This window comes from Mustela nivalis (genome assembly GCF_964662115.1).
Source record: "Mustela nivalis genome assembly, chromosome: 4".
Taxonomy (NCBI): domain Eukaryota; kingdom Metazoa; phylum Chordata; class Mammalia; order Carnivora; family Mustelidae; genus Mustela; species Mustela nivalis.
The window spans coordinates 47,625,034-47,648,536 of NC_139023.1; the positions used below are offsets into that span (position 1 = coordinate 47,625,034).

General features: G+C 37.5%; 1 protein-coding gene across 2 annotated transcripts in view; it reads left to right on the top strand.

Annotated features, from left to right (window-relative positions):
* Positions 1 to 1,296: 1,296 nt before the first annotated feature.
* SEPSECS (Sep (O-phosphoserine) tRNA:Sec (selenocysteine) tRNA synthase) overlaps positions 1,297 to 23,503 on the top strand; it is a 34,462-nt gene continuing 12,255 nt past the window's right edge. The window contains exons 1-8 of one of the 2 annotated variants that reach the window (XM_082728042.1): positions 1,297 to 1,508; positions 2,308 to 2,462; positions 5,052 to 5,170; positions 5,503 to 5,661; positions 8,926 to 9,079; positions 10,858 to 10,960; positions 17,918 to 18,047; positions 18,160 to 18,251. In XM_082728042.1, coding sequence (XP_082584168.1) covers positions 1,395 to 1,508; positions 2,308 to 2,462; positions 5,052 to 5,170; positions 5,503 to 5,661; positions 8,926 to 9,079; positions 10,858 to 10,960; positions 17,918 to 18,047; positions 18,160 to 18,251 — 1,026 coding nt within the window. In that variant the 5' untranslated portion in view covers positions 1,297 to 1,394. Of the gene's footprint in view, positions 1,509 to 1,614; positions 1,952 to 2,307; positions 2,463 to 5,051; positions 5,171 to 5,502; positions 5,662 to 8,925; positions 9,080 to 10,857; positions 10,961 to 17,917; positions 18,048 to 18,159; positions 18,252 to 23,503 lie in introns of those variants that run through there. The other variant, XM_082728043.1, reaches the window with a different exon arrangement.

The following is a 23,503-nucleotide window of genomic DNA, read 5'->3' on the forward strand; positions in this document are numbered from 1 at the left end:
CCCACCATGGCCAATTTCAAACTCACAATACCATGCCGCTTAAAAGGGAGTTGAAAAGAGATGTGCGGCAGTACACCATCATGTCCTATTTCCACTGTCCAGATACAAGAGATGTAAATAATCTCCAAAGCACAGATAACCGTGAAATGTAGAAAAAGTAGGTAGGAAGTGACAAGTTTGTGTAGTTACCACGTTTGCTTTTCATATAGTTAGCTTTACTGTAAACTTACATAACCTATTGTTAAAAAACAGCCGTATTTAAAAACCAGCCCATAAAATTACTGAACATTTAACAATCAGCTCTTGGAAAGCAAGTATGAACCAGTTCGAGTGGACTCTAGCAGACCACTGAACAAGAGCAATGTCAGGAATTACTGTCGGCTCACCCAAGGAGACCAGGGCAAGGAAACTGAAGGCAGGGATCCTACCTTTTCATTTCTGTGTCTCCCATATCGAGCGCTAGGTTGTTGAAGGGTCAAAGCAATTCATCAACATGGGTTTTTTGTTGTTGTTTTGTTTGTTGTTGCTTTTGTTTTTTAGCCCTACTGTATTCTGGGCACTGTTCCAGGTGCTTGGGGGGTATAGCAACGAAAACCAAATCTGTACCTTTAGAAAATTTACATCCATTGGTGTGTGGTCGTGGGGTGTACAAAAAAAAGTAAAATCAGGGGCGCCTGGGTGGCTCAGTGGGTTAAGCCTCTGCCTTCAGCTCAGGTCATGATCGCAGGGTCCTGGGATCGATTCCCACATCGGGCTCTCTGCTCAGCAGGGAGCCTGCTTCCTCCTCTCTCTCTGTGTGCCTCTCTGCCTACTTGTGATCTCTCTCTGTGTCAAATAAATAAATAAAATCTTAAAAAAAAAAAGTAAAATCAGGTGGTGGGTGATTAGTGTTGGTAAAAATTCTCTATTGCAGAGGCACTGCTTTTTCATAGCGGGATGTCAGGCAATGGCAAACACGGAGACCTACGAAAGTAAGGAGGAAAGGTTCTGGAATATGAGAAACACGGTGTAAGTAAGACTAAAGCACAGACTGCACAGATCTGACCCTTCAACAGAACTGGAACATAGAGCAAGCTACGGAAGCTTTTCTCCAGAGAAGCCCAGACAGTTCCGTTCCCCCTTACTCTCCTCAGCCTCTCTGCACAAAGGCAGGTCTTTCTTCAAGTCCGTCTCAGTAATACTCCGAAACCCGCTTTACACACAGACAGCCCAGCGCATGCTCAAATCCACGGTTTCTGGTGCACAAACTGGGGCAGTTTGCGCATGTGCGAAAGCGAGACAAGCTTTTTGTCCCAAGGCCTTGCCGTACCGTCCGGGCGGCGAGCTGCATCCTGGTTCAGTTAGTGTGCACGGCGTGTGTCGAGTGTTTGCTGATCACGGTCGCCACCAACAAAATGAACCGCGAGAGCTTCGCGGCGGGCGAGCAGCTGGTGTCGCCGGCTTATGTGCGGCAGGGCTGTGAGGCCCGCCGCTCGCATGAGCACCTCATAAGGCTGCTTCTGGAGAAGGTACCGAGCTGTCGGGTCCCTCCCCAGCTGCCGCGCCCCCCAGAGCCTCTGGCTCCGCCCAGCGCCCCTTTAGTCCCGCGTACTGCGCACCCGCGCCTGTTTGTTGGTTGAGACCTGTGCCCGGAGTGTCTCGCAGCTTGCCGTGCGCTGTGCTGACTTGCTGCTCTCCGCAAATTCTCAGCCTCACCATAAACCAGCAACACCCAGAGCGTGTAGTTAAGTGAGCTTGCGGGAGTCCGGATTTGGAGTCCCGTTTTTTCCTAACTTGGGGACGTGAAGTGAGGGGAAGTCCCAGTAGCTTTACTCTCTTGTTTGCGGAGAGGGCAAAGTTCGCACCTTCTCTCCTTTCACTATCCCAAGGACTCGGGGAGTGCTTTGTGTTTGTAAACCAGGACACAGTAACCCAGAACTGCTGCAGAACCTTACGGGTCTCGTTCCTGCCAGTAACCCGAATTTTAATTTCACTCAAGTTTGACAAGACCTACTCTTAGCAGTCTGGTTTGAAGAATCCTCATTGAAAATACAGTTTATTGGTTTTCAGTTACCTTAACTTACTGTAACTTTAAGCCCGAGTAAATGTCATCGTATTCATTTATTATCCCTTCTGGGAATCTGTAGATAATTGAATGCAATGTAACAAATGTTTTGCCTCTTCGAGGCTTCTTCTTTGCTGAATTTATGCCTGAAGTTTAGAAAGCAAGAAGCATGGCCAAATACACACTGCAAAGTTTTAAAAATTCATTGAATACAGTTCTAGGGGATGATTTTCTGAAATACAAGCTTTTCTATTTTTTTCCAGGGCAAGTGTCCAGAGGATGGTTGGGATGAAAGTACACTTGAACTTTTTTTACATGAACTTGCCATCATGGATAGCAACAATTTCCTGGGCAATTGTGGTGTGGGAGAAAGGGAAGGGAGAGTGGCATCTGCCTTAGTTGCTCGGCGTCATTACAGGTATATTTTTAAAGTAGAAAACCTTTCTTTTTTCTTTTTTTTTGTTAAAAACAATGGTGTTAATACTAATGTTAAATTATAAAACATCTGTTGGTGACCTCCTTCTTCCCTATTCAAATGGACATACAAACCAGATGCAACAGGGAGATGGAAGCAGTTTGTGTGAGTAGTTGCTTTTCGAGACAGTTGGGAGAAGGTTCTAGTTATCCTGTCACGTTCTGGGTGTTTAAGAGTACTGCCCATGCATTTAACATAATAAATCTATTTGGTTTTAAGAGTTTAAACTATGTTAAGGTTGTTGATGGTTTGCCATATTTCTTTTCTGGTATTGCACGGTTCTTTAGAGAATGATATGTAGGTGGAACTTTAAAATGTTTATCAGTATCTAAACCGAATCCTAGTTTATAAATAGCTTGCTTTGTTGCAGTAGATGTAGGAATGGTATGCTAAAACTTTAGATTATTAAGTCACTTTCCTTTTGCAATATTTTAGAAAGCTTTTTGTCAATTCTGCTAACCATTTAATTGGTAGTGTTTCCAAATATGATCATTTCTCTGTTCTTCCACTTTTCTGTGAAATATAGGTAAACTTTTAAAAACTCCTGTCTTGAAATTTTCAGTGATGAAATTTTTCTGAGCATAGTAGAATTTTATTTCAATCAAAACCATTGCAGTCAGAACTAATGATAATGATCTGTAACTTGGCTGAAAAATTCGTGGTTAAAATGGGCTGATAACATGATTTATAATACTTGTTAAAAATGCTTTGTTGTTTTTTGTTTGTTTGTTTGCTTTTATTTCTTTTCAGCCTAACAGTATTCATTGTTTTTTTACCACACCCAGTGCTCCATGCAATCCGTGCCCTCTCTAATACCCACCACCTGGTACCCCGACCTCCTCCCCCCTTCAAATCTCTCAGATTGTTTTTCAGAGTCCATAGTCTCTCATGGTTCACCTCCCCTTCCAATTTCCCTCAACTCCCTTCTCCTCTCCATCTCCCCTTGTCCTCCATGCTATTTGTTATGCTCCACAAATAAGTGAAACCATATGATAATTGGCTCTCTCTGCTTGACTTATTTCACTCAGCATAATCTCTTCCAGTCCTACAAAAGTTGGGTATTCATCCTTTCTGATAGAGACATAATACTCCATAGTGTATTTGGAGCACATCTTCCTTATCCATTCGTCCGTTGAAGGGCATCTTGGTTCTTTCCACAGTTTGGCGACCGTGGCCATTGCTGCTATAAACAGCTTTGTACGTTATGTTTCAGTAGTGATGAAGTATGACACCAGTGTTCTGTGATAATCCCAGTGTGATGGATTTCTGATATTACTATAGGTTGTACAAACAGATTTTTGATTTTGAAAAATACTCAGATGTATCTTTCATGTGTATAATTTCATCTAATTTAAAATGAGTGGATTTGCACACTGATTTTTCAAGGAGTGTATACAGTTGACCCTTGAGTAATATGGGTTTGAACTGTGCAGTTCATGTGGATTTTTTTCAATGAATGCAGGACAGTATTGTAAATGTATTTGCTCTTCCTTATGATCTCAATAACATTTTCTTTAACTTGTTTTATTGTAACAAAACACTATACAATACATATAACGTACAAAATATGTGCTAATTGACTGTTTATGTTACTGGTAAGGCTTCCAGTCAATAGTGGGCTATTAATAATTAAGTTTTGGGGGAATAAAAGTTATACATAGATTTTTGACTGTCAGGCACCCTTAATCCCCCCTCCCATGGTCACCTGTAGTATTTTTTAAATTAAGTCTATATTTGAAATAACAGCTCATCCCCATTGGAACTTAGTCCACTGCTCTGGTTAAGGAAATGAAAGAAAGAAGAGAATCTAATGTCACATACATTCTGGTTTTCTATTGCTGCTAACAAACCACCTGAAAACTTAGTGGCTTAAAACAGTAATTTATTATTGTCTTTCACAGTTCTGTAGTAAGTTAACTGGGCACCAGCAGTATGATTATTGCTTCCAGTCTCTCATCCAGTTGTAGTCAGAAGTTGGCTGAGAGTTTAGCTATTAGGTCAACTGGGGCAATTGATCTAGGTTGACTGGATGACTAGATGGCTGGGAGCTCAGAAGGCCTTCACACCTGGCATGGGCCTCTCCCAGCATGGCATCTGGGTTATAGGAGGGAGCTCCTGCAAGAGCAGGCCCTTCTAGAGGCCAGGTGAAGCTTTAGGTCTTCTTTGACCTAGGTCAGAAATTCCAGAGCATCACTTCCGCTAGATGCTTCCTGGCCAACCAAGTCACTAAGGCCAATTCTGATTCAAGTGGAGAGGAATTTGATTCCATTTCTTGGTGTTGACAGTAGTGTGTTTGCGTAGGGAGAAAAGGAATTGATGGTGGCCATCTTTGGAGACTAGCTACTGCAATATAATTGATTTCAGTTTAACTAGGATATTTTCATATTTTTAATAGTTTATGAAATATATCTGCAATAGTCAAGTGTTGCCTCTAGTGTTTTTTTTTTTTATTATTGTATCTGTATACTTATACAGTGAATTACTTAGAACACTGAATATTTTTGTCCAGTTGTTGGCCCATTTTTTGCTTAGGTTCATTCATGGAATTGGACGATCGGGTGATATTTCTGCTGTGCAACCAAAAGCTGCAGGTTCTAGCCTTTTGAACAAAATTACCAATTCTTTGGTCCTGGACATCTTAAAGTTGGCTGGTATGTACTATATTAATCATAATATTTTGGCTGACCAGCCACACCCACCTTTGCTTAATATCTTTTGTTAATACCTCTTTCCAAACAGGTCCTGAAGGGCTCTTGAAAAGACATAAAGACATACATATTTTTAAAAATCCTTTAGGAAAAAATAGAAAATCAGAGCCATAAACCTGGAGGATGAATTTGGCAGTGAGCTTCCTGAGGTCAAGTACAGAGGAAGCACTGTCTATAACTCTTATTATTTGATTGAAGAATTATATCATTTCTTCAAGAAGGATGCTGGTTTTTTTAGTGAAATCACTAATTTCTCCTTTACTTCTTATTTGTAGGTGTCCCTGCAGTGACCAACTGCTTTGTAGTTCCCATGGCAACTGGTATGAGTCTAACCTTGTGTTTCTTAACATTACGACATAAAAGACCAAAGGCGAAGTATATTATATGGCCAAGAATAGACCAGAAGTCCTGCTTTAAATCCATGATCACTGCAGGTAAAAGAAGAAAAGTGACATATATAATGTAGAAAATTCACCCTTTTAGAGGCGATTGAATGAAAAAGAAACTAAATGTGTTCTTATTCTTCCTTTTTATTGTAATAAAATATACATAATAAGATTTACTGTTTTAATCATTTTAATTTGATTTTTTTTTTTTAAGATTTTTATTTATTTATTTATTTGACAGACAGATCACAAGTAGGCAGAGAGGCAGACAGAGAGAGGAGGAAGCAGGCTCCCTGCTGCACAGAGAGCGCGATGTGGGACTCGATCCCAGGACCCTGAGATCATGACCTGAGCCAAAGGCAGAGGCTTTAACCCGCTGATCCACCCAGGCGCCCCTAATTTGATTATTTATTTTTAAAAATATTTCATTCATTTGGGAGAGAGAACGAGTGCAAGCATGAGCGGGGGTGAGTAGAGGCAGAGGGAGAGGGAGAAGCAGATTCCCTGCTTAGCAGGGAGCCCAGTGGCATCTCCATCCCAGGACCTTGAGATCATGACCTGAGCCTAAGGCAGATGCTTAACCAACTGAGCTACCCAGGTGCCCCAATTTTAATCATTTTTAAGGTTAAGATTCTATGACATTAAATATATTCACAGTGTTGTGCAATCATTATGTAACACCATCTCGAGAACTTTTCCATCCTCTTAAATTGGATCTCTACCCATTAAACAATAACTCCTCCTTCCCTGCTACCCCCAGTTCCTAGAAATCACCGTTCTACTTTGTGTTTCCATGAATTTGACTACTCTGGGTCCTTCATATAAGTGGAATATAGTGTATTTGTCCTTTTGAGACTGGGTTTATTTCATATAGCACAATATCTTTAAAAGTTCATCTATGTTGTAGTATGTATCAGAATTTCTTTCCTTTTCTAAGAGTAATACTCCTCTGTATATATTTATATCTTACATTTTGTTCATTCATTCATTCATTAATACCTGGATTGCTTTCACCTTTTGGCTCTTGTGAATAATGCTGAGTAAACATGGGTGCAAGAATACCTGTTTGAGTCCCTGCTTTGAATTCTGTAGGGTCTATACTCCAAAGTGGAGTGGCTGTATCATATATCCCTATTCATTGAAATGGGAATATGATTATCTGTCTCACAACATTGTTTTGAGCATTGAGCAGGATGACATATGAAATACCCAGCAGTAATCCCTGGAGCATAAAGGTACTAAGGGGCTTCAGGAATGGTGGGTGTAGATACATAAATGGGATACATATAAATTATTATCATAAACCCAAGTGTAAGGATCCAGGCATCATTACATATAGGTGAGACAAAAACTTTACGTTGGTATTTTAGTATTTAGCTTGCTTAAGTCAAGGTGAATTTGGGAACTTAAGGTTAATTTTGAATAGCTTCAGTCTGTTGTAGGAAGTAAACTATATTAGCCTATAATTAAACTGCATAAATAATCCTAAAGAAATCCATTTAAAGGGATTCATAGTAAGGACTTATAGCAGAAATTGATAAAAAGATACAATGATTTATGTTAAGTAGTATAAAGTTGTCAAGTCTGTTTACTTATATCCTGTTAACCAAAGAACTAATTACCAAAGCTATGGGAAAGGTTGGCATATTGAAAAATGGGAAACTTTTCCAAAAGATATTGGGATTTGTATTACAATGTACAGTTTATCCTTTCTTAGGATAGCCTATATTCTTAGGAAGCCAGATAATTGTATCCTCCAAAAAAACTTGCATTTTAAATGTTTGAAGGCAAAAATAGGATTGGGTCAAGAGAATTTGAAAAATAATAGAAAATAAGCTGTCATTACGAAGCACTACTTATTTAAGTTTTTTTTTTTTTTTTTTGTTTTGAAAGCTGTGAAGGTATAGAAATAAAACCTGGACATCTCTGAGCCAGTATAATTGAATTGATGATTTTAATAGTGGCCATGTTTTTATATTTCTGTAGATAGAATGCAGACAACTTGATATGGATTATTAAGCACAGAAGAAAACTACTTGCTTATAACTGTGCTTTAATTTGCTGTATGACCTTGGGGAAGCCACTACATTTTCCTGAACTTTGGCTCCCTTATCTTTGAAATGAGTGAGTTGAGGTAAATGGTTTCTAAGTCTCTTAGAGCCCCTAAGTATGTAAGTCCAGCCTGCTGTAGATTTGCTATTTAGGAATACTGAAGATGTGACTACATAATAACTTGATGTGAAGATGTGACTACATAATAGCTTGATGTTTATTTTCTATCCAGTTTGTAAGACTCTGACCACTTAGATTTTACTTATACTCTAAGTACTTAGTAGCATTACAAAATATTTCGTTATCTAAGTGCTCTGTGCAGTGTTTGGTGTATATATTGCACATACAACTCTTGAATTTTATGGATACCTAAATGTTCACCATACAAGATTACACAGTTATTATTTGGGGTGATCTTTGATCATATGCTAGTTAAGTGTACTAATTCAAATGAAAATTGAGAAATAGTTTTTATATTTAAATTGTAGAAGGCCCTTGTGAAACTGTGGGATGGGTCAATGTCGGTAAACTACTAAAGTTCATTATTTTTTCTTTAGGAGTAAGATATTAAGTTGGTGATTGTGATTTGTTTTAGTACTTGAATTATATGGTTATTCTTGTCCATCTCTGAAATAAAGTGAATTTAAAAATGAAATGTTGCCAGGGGTGCCTGGGTGGCTTAATCAGTTAGGTGTCTGCCTTCCGCTCAGGTCATGGTGTCAGGGTCCTGGGATTGAGCCCTACACTGGGCTGGCTCCCTGCTCTGTGGGAAGCCTGCTTCTCCCTCTCCCACTCTCCCTGCTCTGTTCCTTCTCTCTTGCTGTCTCTCTCTCTCTGTCAATTAAATAAATAAATAAAATATTTTTTTTAAAAAAGTGAAATGTTGCCAGAGAATGAGTAGATTTACTTTTCTGGGGTCTGAAGTTGAATTGTGCCAAATGATCCTTTTTGTCATTAATGACTGTGTTATCACTTTTATAGGTATTTACTTGACATTTGTTTTCCTTCCCAGAATTAGTCTTTGTAGTCCTATCTAAGTGTTAAGTAAATTTGTGGTTCTATTTGTGGTCTACTAGTCCTTCACATTATTTTGGCCTGCTTTTGAGACCTACCAATATCAAGCCATGTCTCTATTATTCAGGGAGGGTTCACTGACCGGATTTAGAGTTCTTATGTGGAATAGCACTGCTTCCTAGAGTTCCAGGATCTTCCCTTATTTTAGTTTATCTAACATTTTTGATTTCTGATTGGCTTGGTTAGGTTTTGAGCCTGTGGTGATAGAGAATGTTTTAGAAGGTGACGAGCTGCGCACAGACCTGAAAGCAGTGGAGTCTAAAGTCCAGGAACTTGGGCCTGATTCCATTCTGTGTGTTCATTCCACTACATCCTGTTTTGCTCCAAGGGTGCCTGATAGGTAAATCATTTGCAAATATTGTCCTTTAGGTTTTCATTGGGTCTTTTAGTTTTTTATCAACAGATTCTTAAATGCCACTTTTTAGTTCTGTTATCTAATGAATTTTTCTGACAAGAGTAAACTTTAGGGAAATAGTGATGCACAGTTATTAATATGTTTGAATTTCTGATTTTATTAAATTTAAAATATATTTTGATTTCTTTACATTAAGCTTATTTCTTTATAGTCTTAATTTGAATAGGTATATGTATATATTATCTTTATCAGTTAATTGGACTGAATATTGTGGGACCAGATCAGTCAAAGGAAATGTAAAAAAGAGGCATATCATTTCTTCTATCTGACAGACATCTTAAATTGGCCACTAAGTTACAATACAGTTTGATCCACATGGAGAATATTTTTTGTCTCCTTGCCTTTCATTAAATACCTTTATGCACCCCCTAAATACTTGCAGATTTGATCAATTCTGTATATTTAAAATAATTCACAAGTGATTTTTTTTTCCTTCTTAAAATAGTACTTCATGTTATAGTATCATACTTTCAAGGAGCTTTATTATTAAGGAATGCTTTTATTAGAACACAAACATACAAAAGTGACTTTTATGAAGAAAATACTTGTTTGTACCCAGGAAAGTTCTGTTTTTAAAAAACAACATTTGATTACTTTGAGTAATAGAAAGGTTCCTCTGTCAGTTTGTGAGGTTTATGAAAATGAATGATAAAATGACTTTTTAATTCATAATACCTTAAGGAAATAGTAAACTGAAAACCTCTGACAGAAGAACAGAATAATGTCATTCCTATCTTTACTTTAAGAACATATTAATAAACATCTAAAAAAGAAATCTAAACATCTAAAAAAGAAAATGTATTTTGCAAAAATAAATAATAAAACCATATAATATATATTTGAAATACATCCTTATGGGAAAGAACTTTTATTGAGTAAAAATGCTTTGCTTCCAAATTCTTTGTATTGTAGAAAGAACATTTTTTAGAAAAATTAACTTTATTAAATCGTAGGATTTAGTTTTAGCTTCATAGCATGTGAAGACATTTCTATTAGAAATGGCCTCAGTCATAAGTAGTATTTGGTTTTGCAAGGGAACATCGTTTATTACACTCTAATTGAAATTTATTACCTTACTTTGCATAGAGTTAGACTCTCAAATTGTTTTAATATAAGGAGCGTCAAATGAAAAAGTAAGAGTGAATTTAAAACGAGCAGCTATTTAAAAGATCCTTTAGTTTGCAAGTTGTTGGAAAATGTTATTTTGGTACTGAAACATTTAATGTTCTGTATTTTTTAATACATTAAAGTCTACTTGAAAATGTATTTTTTACTTTACAAGATGTTAAATGTAAGATTTCTTAAGATTTCAAGACATGCTAATTATTTTGCAGCTATTAGCTTTAGTATGATAAGCAACCAAAAGCATTTAAAAATGAACATACCACCTTGTGAAGGGGTCATTATAATCTGCTTCTTGTTTTTTATATGGGAAATCTTAAAGTGATTTAAAAGCTACCATCCATACAGATTTTTATAAATACCCGTTATCTCATTTATTGGTAATATTAGTTTAAAAGCTTTTTTAGGTTTATCCTAAAGTGCCTGCTGCTGAAAATGCTAAAATACCACTGTAGAAATTTCAGTTTTCCCATTTTTTTCTGGTGTACATTAAGAATAACTTGAATTAAAGAAGTTTTCACACTGTAATTTATAAAAGCACAGTAGGAATATGTCTTTCTGTTGAATATTTATGTTTGTAGAGTAGAAGAACTGGCTGTGATCTGTGCTAATTATGGCATCCCACATATAGTCAACAATGCATACGGAGTGCAGTCTTCAAAGTGTATGCACCTCATCCAGCAGGTAAGAGAGTTTAAAAAGGTAATGTCGGGAAAAAATGATTTTAATATATTACAAGATTATCCTTTGTTTTTCTTACTACTTAATATAGTAAAATCGACTGTGGCATCTTCACCTCCATGGAGCATTAGAAATTGGCATCTAATATCCATATGGTAAAAGTGACTCTTCTTTGCTGGTAATTGGACTGATAGCTTTGGTCAGGACCGACATAGAAATACTTTAGTAGCTTATTTTTTTTTAACTTTCTGAGATTGTTTCATTACCAGTATTGTTGCTTTTCTAATATACTGGTATTGTATTTTTAAAACTATATTGATGATTTATTCTGTATTTAAGGAATCACTATACTTTATTATCCTAGGTTGGAAATGGCTTCATTTGTAAACATTTGAGTGTATAACTATGAAGTTGGCAGGTTTAAAAAAAAGTTACGATTTTGTTATTTTAAGCATCAACCAGATCCTAGTCATCTGTTTTAGATTCTTTTTAAAAAATTTTTAAAATTTATTTATTTTGAGGGAAAGAGAGAGAGAAAGAACATGAGCTGGGGGAGGACAGAGAGAGAGGGAGAAGCAGACTCCCCATTGAGCAGGGAGCCCAACTCAACCCTCCCTCCCTGGACCCTGGGATCAGGACCCCTGCCGAACCAGATACTTAACAGACTGAGCCACCCAGGTGCCCCATAGAGTCTTTTTTTTTTTTTTTAAAGATTTACTTATTCATTTTAGTGAGAGAGAGCATGCATGTGCGGGATAGGAGCAGAGCGAGAGGGAGAGAGAATCTCCAGCAGATTTCTCCGACACAGGGCTCCATCCCACAGCGCTGAGATCATGCTCTGAGCCAAAACCTAGAGTCAGATACTTGACTGAATTTACCACCCCGGCACCCATGTTGTAGATTCTTATTTTGAAAATACTCCTGGGCATCCTGTCCTGCTCAGAATTAGAGGCATAGCCATGGCTTGCGAGGCTTTGTGTACTCAGGCCTCTGCACCTTCTCCAGTTTCATTTACTACTGCCCTCTCTGACCCGCTGCCTTCAGGCACATTTTTTCTGTTCATTGTGCCATGTGTGTGCGCACTGCCCTGCTTTTGCTCTTGTTCCTTCCACTCACTGGGTTCCTCTTCCAGAGAGCTGCATGGCTTTTTACCTCTCTCAGACACCTTATCTAAAATTTCAGGTTCCTTTTTTTTGCCAGCATTTTCTGACTCCCTTTTCCTATTTTATATCATACTCATTTATTCTAAAGTACACATTTTTCCACATTATAACGTCTCTAAAATTGGGTTGTCTTAGAATCAGTGGTGTCTTATAGTGTTAATTGACAATGTTTTTTCTTACCTAGTAGTATGGAAAATTTGGGTGCTTCTTAAAATTGATGGCCTCTTGTTCTTTTTCTCCATAGCACGTATCACCATTTGATATGATGTTTATTTATTTTTTATTGTTTAGTTATTGGTAATAACTAGAATTAAGATTTTGTTAGAGAAAGGACTTTGTTTTGTTCACTGTTATTTCTTCAATACTTAAGACAGAATGTAGTACATAATTGATGTTCAGTGACTGATTCCTAGAAAAATTGGATGAATAAATGAAATATTATATTTACTTAGAGTGGTTAATTACTTGTATTAAGATGTGGATAGCTATTATCCATGTATGGTATGAGTTATATAATCTATGTGCATAATGATGTTAATGACATACTCAATTTTGACACACATGTGGTTTATGTTACCTGAGGAAGACTTATTCACAGATTATCTGTGGCCTTCTCCAGTGCAGTGGTGAATTCTCCTTAGCCCAGTAGGTCCTAGCTAGTAAAAAAAATAATAATAATTTTTGGAGTATACTAGTATCATTTCTCATATAAATGTAGTTTATATGATAGTATTAGCTTATTTGCTTAACTTCTTTACTGAAAGGTTGTATCAGGGCACAACTGGCTACAGGTAAGAAGCCCAACTCAAATTCAGCTCACCAATGAGGAAATGATAAGTTTATGTAACATAAATCCCCAGGTGGAGTGGCTGGTAGGCATGTTATGCCAGAGGAAGACTATTTATCATTACTTACATATCCTTTTCCATTATTCCTCAACTTTTTAAGGAACTTTTCCATCATAATTCTATTTTTTTAAAGATTTTATTTATTTATTTGACAGAGATCACAAGTAGGCAGAGAGGCAGGCAGAGAGAGAGAGGGGGAAGCAGGCTCCCTGCCGAGCAGAGAGCCCAATGTGGGGCTCGATCCCAGGACCCTGAGATCATGACCCTGAGCTGAAGACAGAGACTTATTAACCCACTGATCCACCTAGGCAGCCCTCCGTCATAATTCCAGACAAGATTATTTCTAATGTGCATGGTAGCCAAGAAAGGTTGTATAGTTTTCTACACTGGAAATCTTTTTTTTTTTAGATTTTATTTATTTATTTGAGAGAGAGAGAGAGCATGAGAAGAGGGAGTGTCAGAGGGAGAGGCAGACTCCTGGCTGAGCAGGGAGCCCGATGGAGGGCTTAATCCTAGGACTCTGGGATCATGACCTGAACGGAAGGCAGACACCTAACCAACTGAGCCACCCAGGCACCCTCTATACTGGAATTCTTGAAAACATTTTGTTTCAGTGATTTGTTTTTATTTCCCTTTTCCCCTTTCCTCTTTAGTTTTTAGCAGCCTCAGTTCTTTTGAAAGCATGCTGTACTTTGTCATCACTTCTAATTTGTGAGGTGATTTTACTGAAACTTTAATCAGAAAATAACACTTTAAGATGGGTGAGTGATATTTAAATAGTTACTGTATTGTTGCAGATACTATATTAACTTCTAAAATTAGCATTTCTTAAAAGGAAAAAAACTGTACTTAAATGTTTTAATGTTCCCAAGTTGGCCCTCACAAAATGAGGTGGTGGCACTGTTGCTTTAAGCCAAGGAAATACTTGGGTCTTATTGAGTGAGACTTGCTGTTGATGACATTCTAAAAAAAAATTATAGTTAGCTTTAATTCATCTCCATAGTTCTTCTTAGTAATATGCCATTAGTAATGCCATTTATTGAATACCCACCATTTGTCAGGCATTCTGCTAGACTTGTAAAGTTTATTAGCTTAATCCTAACAATTTAAGGTGTACTTATTATTTATTTCCTTTCTGCAAATGAAGAAACAAACTCTGAAGGATTAAGTGACTGGCCCCAGGTCCCGTAGCTACAAAATGGCCCATTTAGTTCAGTGTGAATTCAGAGCCTCATATTTTCTCTTAAAAAACAGAGTGCTGAAATTGCAAATACATTCTTGAGAAGATAGTATTATAGTAATCAGTCAGTGGAGAAAGAGCTATAACTAAAGTGTTTCAGCTTTATTCATTTTATTTTATTTTTATTTTTGAAAGATTTTATTTATTTATAGGAGAGGGAGCATGAGAGCAGGGTGAGGGGCAGAGGGAGAAACAGTCTCCCCGCTGAGCAAGGAGCATGATGCTGGGCTCTGTCCCAGTACTCCGAGACCATGACCTGAGCCAAAGGGAGATACTTAACTGATTGAGCCACCCAGGCACCCCAGTTTTTTCTTTTTTTATTTTAAAGATGATGTTCCAGAATGGTTTAATGAAGAGCATATAAAATATTTTGGTATGTATGTGTCATCCTCAGGAAGGTGGCTTTGAGGAACCAGTACTTCTGTTTATATAGTAAACTAATTTAGGAGACTGATGGAATATGGATGGTAGGGCAGATTAATGGAGAGGGATGTTGTAGAGTCACAGAAATACATAAGATTGATTATTTTAGAGTTGGAGTGGATTATAAAGCTCCCAAAGTGTGGGAAGCAGCAGCTTTGCTTACTAAGAATTTGCAAAAAGTAGGTGTTATACTACTTATTCACAGACCTACTTGTCAGGTCATTCAACAGATCCCCCTGATGTGCCAGGCATCAGGTTAGGCACTGGGGATATAGTAGTAAATACCACAGTGTCTTTATACTCCTGAAGCAGGAGACAGTACACAATAAGTATGACAGGTCTTGATAAATGCTCTGGATTGGGGAGGGGGTGTCAGAGTAAATGGAGTGATCTAGGAAGTCCTCTCCAGGAAGTAACATTTGAACAGAGCCCTGAGTAATAGGAAGGGGTGAGCCCTGCAGCTCTCTAGAGTCCAGACAGAAGGTAACAGCAGCAAGTAAGTGAGGCAGGAGTGTGCTCGGAGGATGTGAGGAAGAGCAAGGAGGCCAATATGGCTGGACCTGGGTGAATGAGGACAGCAATGATAGTAAGAGATTTGAGGTGCCCTAAGGATTGGGGATTTTATCCGTGGTCTGGTTGTCAGCCACGGGAGGGTTTTGAGCAGAAGAGTGACGTAATTCACATTTTTCAGCCCTCATTCTGGCTGCTATGTGGGGAGTAGACTGTAGGAAGGCAGGAGTGGAAGGCTGTTGCAGAGCCCACATGAAATGTGTTGGTGGCTCAGGCCAGGGTGGTGGCCATTAAGGGTTAAGACCTGGTTGGGTTCAGATGTATTTTGAAAGTGGATCTTACAGGGTGTGCCGATGAATCAGACGTGAGGTATGAGGAAATGAGAATTCAGGGACTCCAGGGCTTTGGCTTGGGTACTGGAAGAATGGAAATGCCACCGGAATAATACTTTGTTTTATAAACGTGGGCTCTTCCTCCAGGTTACCTCAGTTTTAGACCCTGCTGTGCCTTTGATTGCCTGTGTGACTTTCAATAAGGTGCTTTAACTGCCTGGATTTGAATCCCAGCTGTGGTGTTAAGTACATTTCTGACCTTGGACAGGCCACTTTAATTTTATTATGCCTTAATTTTCTCATCTGTAAAATAGCTATTATAGTAGCATCTACCTCATATGGTTATTATGAGGGCTAAATGGGTTAAAAATATAGAGTGCTTAGAACAGTGCCTGATGTTTAGTAAGTTCCCAGTAAATTCTGGCAGAAATTTTTATTATATGAATAGCTATCTATTTTATTTGCTACCAGGATTCCTAGAACCTTAAGCAATGTTTGGCAGCTGATAGTGCCCAGATATTTCTTTTGAGAATAAACAAGGAAACAAATGAGCTGATAAATGGTAGCCCTTTCCTTCATAGCACATGCTCATATGTTCCCTGTTTTATTTAAGCCCTTTCAGTCTTCTGGTGTTTTTTTTTTTCCCTCCTCATTGATATCCTCTGACTTCAGCGAGAGTGGGTCCAACTTGCTGCTTTTTGTTGTTGTTGTTCTTTTTTGTGAAGCAGTTAACGTATTGAGCCATATTTGATGTATATTAACTAAACTTACTATGGTAGTCGCTTCATAATATATGCATATATTAAATCATCATGTTGTACACCTCAAACATGCACAGAATGTGTCAGTTATATCTCAGTAAAACTGGCAAAATAATGTTTTCATCTAAAAAAATGAAAAGCCCATATTTTACTTCCACATTTATTTAATTTTTCTTTTGAAACATATGTAGGTATATATTGGGGCTTATTCACTCTGTTTCTTTGATAAAACCATTTGTTATTTGTCAGGCTGTTTGTTTTCTTGCCACAGAGTGTGCTGCCCTTTATGCTTTCTGTGTTTTAGTGATGGAGGGTTCTAGCAAAGTCTGGCAGCGATAGTTCACTTAAAACTCCTGCTCCTGATTGAGACTCACATTTCTCTCAGGAAGCCTTGGACAGTACTTAAATGTTAATAAAAGACAACGCTAAGAATCCCTCTTTATTTTTGCGTTCTACTACTTTGCGTGCTGTTTGGATATTTATTCCATCGGTCATTATATGCTTCTTTCTGTTTCCTTGTGATATGGTGAGATTTTCTTAGATTTTAATTTATGAGGACATCAGAAGAGTAACAGGGAAAGGTTAAGATTTAAACAATCATGCGGTAGCTTCCAAAGTAGTCTGCTTCCCTTTCCTGCTTTTGTGCTTTTCCCTATTGCCTGGATCTGGTCTCTCAGATTAGGCCAGCTATCTGCTCCTTCTATTCTCCCTCAGATATGGATGTGGAGGGAAAGTGTGAAGATGAAGGTCAAATGTGGTTGTAATATTAATAGGAATGTAGATTGTGAATACAGATTGAAAATCTGTCACTACAGATAAAGAAAAAAACGATCTTAGTTGAAATTTAGATAATATCTCTATTTTTAAGAGGAGAAAATTGAAGCACATTAGATAGAAGGTCACAGACTATGTTGGATGGGGACTAGAACTTAGTTTTTACGTTTCTGGTAAGTAAGTATTCAGTTTTTCACTGGGATGTTAGATTTTCACTTGAAGTTCATTTGCAGTAGAATGAGATCATCTAAGATTATAACATTAGGAAACGTGAGTTATACAGAAACATTGCCAAGAGTATACAAAAAAAAATTCCATTAGTTGATGTTAAAAATAATTTTTTTTCTTTTTTGTGATCTGAGTGGTGGTGGGAGCAGAGCTTGTTGCTTAAAGTGGTCATGCAGATGGTTGATTGTCCCCGCATCAAAGAGAAGGATGTAAATGTATTAACTGATTGATGGGCAACATGGGTGGCTGCCGTCCATTAGATACTGGTGGCCAGTCTTGAACTCACAGAGGGTGTTTAAAATGACTTAATAGTTGCAGGATGGACTGTTATTCTTGGGGAGGAAACTACTCTGCTAGCCAACTTTAAGGTGAAAAGCTGAGTTCCCATCTAAACTATTACTAAAACTCTGCCTTCCTCCCGAGGTTGTTGTGAGGTTTTAATGATTTTTTTTTTTGTATAAAAACAGATTGTAAATAAAGTGCTCTTTCACATAAAAGGAGCAACATTTAAAAACTTTTTCATGCCTAAAAATGTTTTATTGGCACTGTTACAAAGAAAATAAGATATTTGATCTATTTATGATTTTTCATGAATTATTTAATGGTATTTATTTCTTAATAGCAGTTGCTGTTTTTTTTCCTAGAAGCCAATATTTAACATTACATGTTCTTTCATTCTAGGGGGCTCGGGTTGGCAGAATAGATGCTTTCGTTCAGAGCTTGGACAAAAATTTTATGGTTCCAGTAGGTGGCGCTATAATTGCTGGCTTTAATGATTCCTTCATTCAGGAAATCAGCAAGATGTATCCAGGTAAAGAAATAACTAACAAAAATCCATTTATACCTAAGCTACTATAAAAAAAAATCTTAATTTCTAAAGGTTTTCCCCCCTTCCTGAATATAATTTGTTTATCTTATCTCAGGAAGAGCTTCAGCTTCACCTTCTTTAGATGTCCTTATTACTTTGTTATCACTTGGATCAAATGGCTATAAGAAGCTATTAAAAGAAAGAAAGGTAAGCTTTCCCTTTAGGTATAAAATAGGTCTAAAATCTTGACTAGAATTATTCCAAATTATTGGTGTTTTTGCCTTTGGTTCACCACTTTGAGAGTATAGATGGCTAGTGTGGTCCTAAGGGATTTACTTTAATGTGGAATCACTCCAGGTGATTTCATTTAATCATTTTGTCCTGTTTATTCAGATATTGTGAGTGATCTTGGACAGGTGAGTTTGCCTTTTTTTTTTTTAAAGAAGGTCTTACATCAGAGATTCTTATTAATATAGTTTAGTAAAATTCAGTTCATTTATCACTTAAAGATAGAGTCTTGAAAAACAAATGGACAAGTTTTTTCTTTTTAGTTTTTGCAAGTCTGAAGACTTGTGTAGGTGTGAGATGACAGTCACAAGAGGAAGAACCAGGTCAGAAGTTGGCCAGCTTCTCATTCTAAAGTAATACATTCATCTCTTGTCATTACTGGAATGCTGAACTCATTGGTTATGTTGACTGTGAAAAGAAAAGTGACATTCGTGCTTGAAAACTGGACTTTGTCTCCAACACTAAAAACTGGCTTAATTAATTCAGGACAACTCCAAAATTGTAGACAGAGACAGTGTTGGCAGGGTGGGTCAGACTAAAATGTTTTATTCATCTCCCATCTGGGAGACCTAGAGGCCCCTGGTACAGTTTTTGTATTTGTGTAAATCTCTAACATTTAGTAGCAATTATAATCCCTGAGATTTATAATATATTTATGTATTTTATGTTTTTTCTGATAGATCCTCTCAACAGCCTTATGAATATGTAACAGAAGTTGAAAAATTTTGTTCCTACTTTCCTCTAGTTATTCCTTTCCCCCCACCAGTTCAGTCCATAGGAAAGTAATTGCTTACTTTGTATTATGAGGACATCTCTTAAGATTTACGAGATACAGGAAAAGAGGCTCAACCTCGGTCTTTGGGAAATGCCCCTGAAAACCTGGGAGATACCACTACTCACCTAGTAGCAGGGCTAATATAAAGAACTCTGACAATACGAAATGCTGGCAAAGAGCTTAAGCAAGTAGAGAACTCTCAGACATTGCTGGTAAGAACACAAATGGTACAGTAACTTTGGAAAACACTTTCATGGCTTTTATAAAGTTAAACATATGCTCACCATTATAAAGTAGCCTTCCCACTCCTAGCTATTCACTCAAGGGAAATGAAAATTTATGTCTGTACAAAAACCTATACATAAATGTTCATAGTGATTTTATTCATAATTGCCAAACCCTGGAAACAACTCAAATGTCCATCATCTGGTGTATAAACAAACTGTGGTGCGTATATACTCAGCAATAAAAAGGAATAAATTACTGATATAAGCAACAAAATAATGGCTCTCAAATTCATTATACTAAATGAAATAAGCCAGACTCAAAAGGCCTCATGTTGTTTGGTTTCATTTATATGCCATTCTGGAAAAGGCAAAAAATATCAGGACAGAGAAAAAAATCGGCGGTGGACAGTTGTGGGTTGAGGGAAGGGACTCATGGGATGGGAAGATGGGCTGTATCTTGACAATGGGAGTAGTTTCATAACTGTGCATGTTGGTCCAAATTCATAGAAGTGGACCCCTACATACTGGGCCTCTGAAATTTTGCTGTATGTAAATTATGTCTCAATAAACCTAACAAAGATTTTCAAATGATTAGAATAAAAGTCTGGTTTGATATACTCCCAAAGGTAATCATCATGGTCATAGATTATTGTAGCTACAAAGAGAAGACCTCAATAAATGTTCCAAGGAACCTTTTCCACATGACAGATGAAGCCTGATTATAAATGAGCAAAACTATCATGGGTTTATATTGTTTATATGAGAGCTTAGTTGTATTAGATGCCAGTGGGCCTTAGTTCTCCTATAACTGATTGTTTCACTATGAAAAAGATGTTTGAACTCACAGGTTTTTTTGTGAGGTGTTCCCATTATCCTCATTTTTATAGGAAGTAAAAGGATAGAGAACTAACATGTATGAGATAAACTGTGAGACATGGGTTCAAAGCTAGGCAGTTGAGCCTTTGATCTACTGTCTTAACCTCTAAACTCTACTGCTCTTTCCTTACATGGATAAGTAGTCTGGCCTGGTAGCTATATATTTATCTTATATAGCTATAAATCTGCAGACTTAGGTCTACTAATAGCCAGTGGAGGCAAAAACAATGAATAAATTTAGTGATCCTGGCCAAAAAAGCTCAGTTATATTTTAGAAAGGATATACCGTATTTGCCTTGTGCAGAATCACTGTTGTTGGGAATGGCCCATCCCTGACTCCAGGTGATCCTAGCGAGACTATCAATCACAGCACCCCTTCCTGCTCTGTTCAGAGCAGTGGGCATGTGATCTGGCTAACTTGGTTTGCAGGTGGGCATGTAGAGGTAGATTCCATCCAGCAGGTTTGATAGGTCCTTTAGAGAGAGAGGGTTTGCTGCTTTGCAGATATATAAGGAGATAATACTCAGCTGCCATATTTCTGGCCATGCCAAGAAAGCCTTCTTGGGACTCGAGAATACGAGAGGGAAACGAGCTAAAAGTCATTTGGGTCTCTGGATCGAGACATGCTTGCTTGTAGACTTGGCTGTGAGATGAACCAACAAATTCCCTTTTCTGTTTTAAACTAGATTTCTGGGGTGCCTGGGTGGCTCAGTCAGTTAAACGTCTGCCTTTGGCTCTGGTCATGATCCCTAGGTCCTTGGATCGAGCCCCACATCGGGCTCCCTGCTTAGCAGAGAGTCTGTTTCTCCCTCTCCCTCTTGCTCCTGCTCTTTCTCTCTCTCTCTCAAATCGATAGAATCTTAAAAAATAAATAAATAAATAAACTAGATTTCTAACACTGATTTTGATTCCCCTTACACCCTTGAGTCCTTTGTAATGTTTCTCAACATACGTTTCCTCCTTTCCCCTTCCACTGCCACCACTTGTAGCTCCGACCCTTACTGTAGTACACCTAGATGCGTACAGTAATTGACCAGTTCTTCTCCCAATCCCCAATTTTAGTCTACTCTAATTTGCTATGTTATAGCATAGCATAGTGCTAGATTAATATTTTAAAGTTCTTCAAGTTTTTCTGCTTTGGGTTATGATTGCCAGCAAGACAAAGTCCATATTCCTTAGCCTGCCATCATGATCCTTTATAGTCTGCTCTCACATTACTTTGGCAGTGTTGGACCCTGTCATTCTTTTATTCAGGCAGAGAAATGTTTATGCATAGGCCCTAAGGTAAATTCACAAATGAGACTTGCATAGTCTCTACCGTCATGGAAATTATAGTCAGGGGAAATCTAGATATTAAATAAACAATTAAAAATCTGTCCGGCATTATTAAAAGGACAAGCAGAAGGTAGGGGAGTGTGTGGCAGCTAACCCAGATCCAGCAGGGGTGGGGAAGGCCTCCCTGAGGAAGAGACATCTGTTCTACAGAAGTACAGCTCGTCCATTTATTAGACTCCTATGGTGTCATCATTAACTCGAATGGATGGCTAAAATAACTGTCGAACTCTTAAAGGGTACTTTAGACTGAATCTAGAAAGCAAAGTACTATGCCAGTTATTGGAGAGTTTGTTCTAGATAACTTCATAAAACTGGCTTTCCTTTGGGATAAATTCAGAGTCAGTCACTCTGGAGTGAGGCTCAAACACCTGCATTTGTAACAGACTTCCCTGATGAATATGATGCACATCCTAGTTTGAAACCCATTGTTTGGGGGGCACACAGGTCACTTGTATCTATCGCAGAAAGTTGGAGAAGAAACATAACAGTGTCCTAGCATTTGAATACATAGGTTGATAATATTTTATGGAGTTTGAGACAGACTGTATAAATATCCCAAATAACAAATATAACTTGTTAGTTATAACAATATAACTAACAAATATATAATATATAACTCCCAAATAACAATATAACTTGTTAGTTACCTCTTTATTTCTGATCTTTTCCATTATCCTAGATACAGCCTTACATTGTGGCTGCTCTTTACCTTACAATGATCCCTCTGCAGATTTGGCTAAAAATTCATTTTTGGAATCTATAATAGCTCTGATAAGACTATTACATAAAGTTTTAAGCTAGACATTTAAAGATTATTCTTTATAATATAGATAGAAATTTTAAAACTTTTTATATGCTCTTTTTATTATATCAAGCAAGTATACTATTTAATATTTCCTATTTTCTTGAATTGAAACTGTATATGATAACTGATATTATTATATATTTGCTCTAATAAACTAAAACAGGTCTTGAGTGATTTTGTAGTTAAATTTATTGAACTAACAAATTAAGCTGATTATCTGGGTGCATGCCCCCCAGAATCACCATCAGGTCTCTGAAATGAAACTTTGTCCTTGATTATAGGTAGTCTGGGAGACTAGCGTCCACCTTGGAGTTGGCATTCATCCCTCTACTCTTCGTGTCCTTTGCTTGATATTAGTAGATGCTCATCAGATGTTGGTGGAATGAACTAATGGATGGTATTTGGGAACACCTAGGTTTAGTTTCATATAGTTGTCTCTTATGTTGCACAGAATGAGTATCTTTCTGGATATTAGAAAGTAAATTAACTTTTTGATCCTGACTTACATTATGAGTTAGATGTTGTCATAGAAATATTTCTCTATATAGTTATAGTTGGAAATTTGTGAAAAGAAGTGAGTTGAAAAGGTGATACCTGTTGTGTGTGACCAGTATTATAGTTCTGGAAGTAGGTCTTCCTCACTAGCAGGTACTTCTCTTCCAAGAGAATTTCCTTACCTTGGGATTTTGGACTTGTTAATTTTAGGGGTGCCCTGTCATCTTTTCGGAATCTAAGAATTTCCATGATGCCATGGTTCTTTTGACTTTTGACATTGAGGTTTTGACTTTAAAATTTTCAGATACATTTAGGGAATTCCAGATAACCATGTGTGTGTAAATTTTGCTTAGCATGAAAAAGAAAATCCACCTGCTTTGGGAAGGACCTGTAAGAATATGTAGCTTGACTGGTAAATAGATCCAGCAGGTAGCCCGGCTTTGCTTCCCATGGGAACTTTGTTAATCATTGTATAAATATTCTGTGGGCCAGATTTTGTGTTCTGATGATATATATGAATCGGATGGCTCCATCTCAGATATCAAGGGGTAGCCTCTCTTTGTAACATCCAGAACTTTGTTCTTTTCCTTTTTCTAGATGGAGTAGAGTTGAATTCACAGGGATAGGACAAGAATAGGATTGTAGCTACAGGGTATTA